At 32.8% G+C, this 2,064-nt stretch overlaps 1 protein-coding gene across 1 annotated transcript in view; it reads right to left on the minus strand.

The window, feature by feature from the left end:
* Positions 1–288: 288 nt before the first annotated feature.
* LOC106467280 (tRNA (guanine(10)-N2)-methyltransferase homolog) overlaps positions 289–2,064 on the minus strand; it is a 43,290-nt gene continuing 41,514 nt past the window's right edge. The window contains exon 11 of the mRNA XM_013927614.2: positions 289–1,293. Coding sequence (XP_013783068.1) covers positions 1,150–1,293 — 144 coding nt within the window. The 3' untranslated portion in view covers positions 289–1,149. The remainder of the gene's footprint in view (positions 1,294–2,064) is intronic.

Raw genomic sequence — 2,064 nt, forward strand, 5'->3', positions numbered from 1 at the left:
TCATAACTAACATTTTCTCCATGTTTCTCCATAACAGTTTTCTGTTTGGTAAGAATGTCAATGGATCCCATTACTATCATCTTTCTCCATGTTTAACTAATTACAGGATAGATAGTTACGTTTCTGTTTGGTAAGAATGTCAATGGATCCCATTACTATAATCTTTCACCATGTTTAATTAATCACAGGATAGATAGTTAGGTTTCTGTTTGGTAAGAATGTAAATGGATCTCATTACTATGCTCTTTCTCCATGTTTAACTAATTACAGGAAATATAGTTAGGTTTCTGTTTGGTAAGAATGTCAATGGATCCCATTACTATCATCTTTCTCCATGTTTAATTAATCACAGGATAGATAGTTAGGTTTCTGTTTGGTAAGAATGTAAATGGATCCCATTACTATAATCTTTCACCATGTTTAACTAATTAAAAAATATATTTCTGTTTGGTAAGACTTTCAGTGGGTCTCGTTATTTACGCCTTTCTCCACGTTTAAGTAACTACAGAAAATGGAGTTTGTTTGCTACTAAGTACAAAGCTACACAATGGGCTATCTTTGTTGTACCCACTACGGGTATAGGTTTCTGTTTGGTAACACTGTCAGTGGATGCCATTACTGACATCTTTCTCTATGTTTAACTAACTGCAAGAAATGTACTAAATATATTTCTGTTTGGTAACACTGTCAGTGGATGCCATTACTGACATCTTTCTCCATGTTTAACTAACTGTAAGAAATGTACTAAATAGATTTCTGTTTGGTAACACTGTCAGTGGATGCCATTACTGACATCTTTCTCCATGTTTAACTAAACTGCAAGAAATGTACTAAATATATTTCTGTTTGGTAACACTGTCAGTGGATGCCATTACTGACATCTTTCTCCATGTTTAACTAACTGCAAGAAATGTAGTAAACAGGTTGCTGTTTGCTAAGACATTCACAGTTTCTATACTACTAACATTTCAGTTGTTCCCTTAAAGTTGGTTATTAGACATCTTTTTGATAAGATTTTCCATTTACCCCCGATGAAGGAAAGTCGACTTTCTGAAAGCACTTGAGTTATTGGGTTTCTGATGGGTGGTCAGAGATTTCCCTTCCTACAAAATGACCGTTAGGTAGTTTATTTCTTTTAAATGACTAGTACTAGCTTAATTGATCAATGTGTGTGTGGCCTGAATCTGGATAGCTAGTTTGAAGTCTTCTTTCCACTGCCTTCTGGAAGTACTTATCTCTGAAGACACGTGTAGCTTCGGGAACATGAGCTCCATTTTGATTCTCTTTACAACCCTAATAGTGTAGAAAGTGGAAAATAATGTAAAAGATTTTTATCAATATAGTTTCTTCTGTAGAATATTTCCAAACTGTCATTTAGTAAAAAATCATCAAAACATTATAATACATCAGAAAATCAATAAAGAGAGGATTTTTGATAAATTTCAGTAATAACCTGTAAAATGAATTGATTATAATAAAATTTTCAAAAGACATGGATTTTATCATGAAAAAACATCTGAAATATTAGCTTCAAAAAGTTTATTGTTCTAACAGATCTTGCTAAACATAAACAATAGCAGCTGGGAAGTATGAAAGTTTATTGTTCTAACAGATCTTGCTAAACATAAACAATAGCAGCTGAGAAGTATGAAAGTTTATTGTTCTAACAGATCTTGCTAAACATAAATAATAGCAGCTGAGAAGTATGAAAGTTTATTGTTCTAACAGATCTTGCTAAACATAAACAATAGCAGCTGAGAAGTTTGAAAGTTTATTGTTCTAACAGATCTTGCTAAACATAAACAATAGCAGCTGAGAAGTATGAAAGTTTATTGTTGTAAAAGGTCTTGATACATCAAAATATTAGCTCCATAGAGTATGAAAGTTTATTGTTGTAAAAGGTCTTGATAGAGAAAAATAGCAGACCAAACCAAGCCTTTATAGTAGTGAGGTATTTTCACAAAAAGAAACCTATTATTCTATAGGTATTTGAAGAACTTGTAGCATTCCGCTATTTCATTGGTGGTAGTGTCCAGGGTCACTGATGAGGAGTGGAATTCTCCG

Source organism: Limulus polyphemus, unplaced genomic scaffold (assembly GCF_000517525.1).
Source record: "Limulus polyphemus unplaced genomic scaffold, Limulus_polyphemus-2.1.2 Scaffold2552, whole genome shotgun sequence".
In the NCBI taxonomy this organism is placed as follows: domain Eukaryota; kingdom Metazoa; phylum Arthropoda; class Merostomata; order Xiphosura; family Limulidae; genus Limulus; species Limulus polyphemus.